The sequence below is a fragment of the Helianthus annuus genome, chromosome 4, assembly GCF_002127325.2.
Source record: "Helianthus annuus cultivar XRQ/B chromosome 4, HanXRQr2.0-SUNRISE, whole genome shotgun sequence".
NCBI lineage: Eukaryota > Viridiplantae > Streptophyta > Magnoliopsida > Asterales > Asteraceae > Helianthus > Helianthus annuus.
Window position 1 is genome coordinate 175,635,919 of NC_035436.2, and position 3,109 is coordinate 175,639,027.

Below are 3,109 nucleotides of genomic sequence, written 5' to 3' on the forward strand. Positions count from 1 at the left end.
CCCGAGAATTATCGCACCCAAAGCCATTTGATCATGACCCGTTACATGAACCATCCATTCTCCCACCTCTAAAATTTATCTATAACTTGGATCCAAACATAAATAATTGTACTGTGACTATTTCATATCAACTGGATAACAAAAGTCGAAAAGAGTTCCTTCCAGATTCTTCATGATGGCGTAACATCAGCTTCTAATCAATAATTGCAACCCATTTCGGACTTCCGTTATTTCTACAGGGAGTACAGGCTTTGCAGAAGGGTTTACATGTCAGCAAACAAATAGTTTGTAGGGCTCTGATTATTGCCACTGAAAACATTATTTTCTGCACTAAACCGAAGAATATATTCTCTGCCTGCTTGATGAATACGAAGATATACCATACGTGTCAACTTGTTTATAGCATAAATCATCGCGTTAAAGCAGATCATTAGAACCACTCTCATCCAAATAAAAAGATATGAGAAAGGAACTTATCTTTTTCATCCTTCCTATGCATTTATATTCCCTTAGGACCTATTTAAGACTGACCCGGGCTTCATATTTCAGCAAGTTAACATTCAAGTGTTGAGATTTGATCAAGTAGTTCAAGAAAGTAAATGGATAGGGTGAAGGATTTAGCATCCAAGAGTGCTGCGGTTATCTTTACCAAAAGCACATGTTGTATGTGCCATAGTATCAAGGCTCTGTTTTATGATCTTGGTGCAAGTCCTGCTGTTTATGAAGTTGACCATGACGCGGATATGGAGTGGGCCCTACGGCGGTTGGGTCGTAATCCTGCGTTTCCAGCCGTGTTTGTAGGTGGCAAATATGTGGGTTCTGCTAAAGATGTTATTTCACTTCATGTTGATGGCACTTTGAAACAAAAGTTGATTGAAGCAAAGGCTATCTGGTTCTAGTACTTGTCATGGTGTGCTTGCTAGGTTTTAATGTTGTTTTAGAGTGTACTAAAAATCGAGTCTAAGAGCTGCTCTTTTATGACGGCCTTATTGACTTTGTTGTACTAGAGTCAAACTTTAAACAAGTTTCTCATCTTTTTGTTATTAATCTCGGTGTAATGCTTATATGTCGCGTCATTAACAACCATCTTTCCTACCTATAAGTGCTTCTTTGCTCAGTCGGAATTTGAAAGAATCTTTTGGAATGTGGCCAGTAAACGATCAGCTATGTTATACGTCTTTATAGGCATTTCGTCAAACTCCTTGTGGTCAACTTCTGACTTTGTGAGTTTAGAAGAAAAGCATGATCCAGAATCTCCTCCGTTACCAATAGCGACTATAGGACTATTCTAATGTTGTAGAACATGATCACTTACATCAGTTATACCATGCTGATCATTAACTGATTGCTTCAGTTGTCTTTCTTTAGTGTCAACTAAGGAAAGCTGAGAAAAAGGAGCGAGGAAAGTGCAACTTGTCCCACGTAGGAGGGAAAGAAAATGGAGTGACTTATATATGGAAGCCCCCTTTTCTTATTGTATCCTAGCACCTCACACTAGTGGATTCACGAAGGGTTTGCACACGCGCGTGGGCGCAATGATGGCGCACTTCGCATCACCGCGAGCTGCCTTTGTATTTTTGACAGTGTGTGTTGGTCAGTACAAATGTGGGTGACGTCCAGCGCGTGGCGTGGGCGCAATGATGGCGCATTCTGCTTCCTCTTCTTATTGTATACTAGTACCTCACACTAGTGGATTCGCAAAGGGTTCGTACACACGCGTGGCGTGGGCGCAATGACGACACACTTTTCACTTCGCATCACTGTGAGCCGCCTTTGTATTTTTAACCGTGTGTGTGTGTGGATACATATTAGGAGTCGGAGTGTAAGCAGTTTGGTCATGTTGTAGCACCCCAAAATCGGTAGGTGATGGATTCACATGTGTAGGGAAAAATGGGGAACCCGTATCAAAATTGGTTTGTTGTTGAAAACTCGAGCTACCCCTTACTTCATAATTTGTTGCTGTTAAATGAAGGCTTGATGTACGTCTTCTGATTTCTTCACCAGAATTTGTTTTTTTCAAAACAGTTATTACAACCTTCAACGTACCCTTCATGGTAAGTTTTCCAATTCTTGTTTGCTTTCCCTTTACAGTTTAATTTATGAAGTTTGTGGTGTTGTTCTGTTGGTAGAGGAACCGGGTGAGGGATTTGTTGTAGCATGTTAAACTGTCTCAACACTCGGTCAAGTAAATGCGGCTCTACAACCTCCCAAAAATTAAATAACACTCGGTTTGCCAACTTCGATAACCACTGGTGCAAATTGTCGTAACCTGAAAATATGAAACACTTTAAAAGACGAAATTTGCAATGAGGTGGTCCTTGAACAAATAAAAATTGAAAATGTGGTGGTCCTTGAACAAACAAGAATTGAAAAGTTTTCTTTGACTGGGTAGTGGGCTGTAAACGAACCGAACGAACACGAACAATGCCTTGTTCGTGTTCGTTCGTTAAGGAAATAAATGTGTTCACGAACGGTTCATGAACACTTACCGAACGAGATTTTATGTTCGTGTTCGTTCATTAAGGAAATGAGTGTGTTCGCGAATGGTTCACGAACACAAATAAATTTGGCTAATGCGACAAAGGATAAAGATAGATGGCCCAGAGAGTAGCACTCGAACTTGAATCCCTTATTGTGTAATGAAGGTCGATTGTATTCTGGAGGTAAATAATGAGAAATGAAAGGAAAATGATGCATAAATAAGGTGAAAGTGGGTTTCCTAATTTAATTGTTAGGGAAATAAAATAAATAAAAGTTTAATAATATAAAAAGTACAAATAAAATATAAGAAAGTACAAAGATCTTCAATTAAAACACAAACATACGAACATAAATGAACGCAAATCAACGAATGTCCACGAACGTGTTCACGAACACCTTACCGAACGTTCACGAACACAATCGAACGAACGAGACCTCTGTTCATGTTCGTTCATTTAACTAATCGAACGAAATTTCTTGTTCGTGTTCGTTCGTTTATTAAACGAACGAACATAAACGAACTTCCCGCCGAACGGTTCACGAACTGTTCGCTGAACGTTCGGTTCGTTTACAGCCCTAAGTATGAATGCTAAGGATACATGGTATGGTGACTATCCTCCTTCTTTGG

At 39.7% G+C, this 3,109-nt stretch overlaps 1 protein-coding gene across 1 annotated transcript; it reads left to right on the forward strand.

The window, feature by feature from the left end:
- Positions 1 to 348: 348 nt before the first annotated feature.
- LOC110887407 (glutaredoxin-C11-like) lies at positions 349 to 1,047 on the forward strand. Its single transcript, XM_022135062.2, has one exon. It carries the CDS (start codon positions 600 to 602, stop codon positions 897 to 899), a length of 300 nt encoding a protein of 99 aa, XP_021990754.1. The 5' UTR covers positions 349 to 599; the 3' UTR covers positions 900 to 1,047.
- Positions 1,048 to 3,109: the final 2,062 nt, after the last annotated feature.

What these genes read in the sequence shown, in the direction of transcription:
- LOC110887407 (XM_022135062.2), top strand. Translation starts at nt 600, where the DNA reads ATGGATAGGGTGAAGGATTTAGCATCCAAGAGTGCTGCGGTTATCTTT.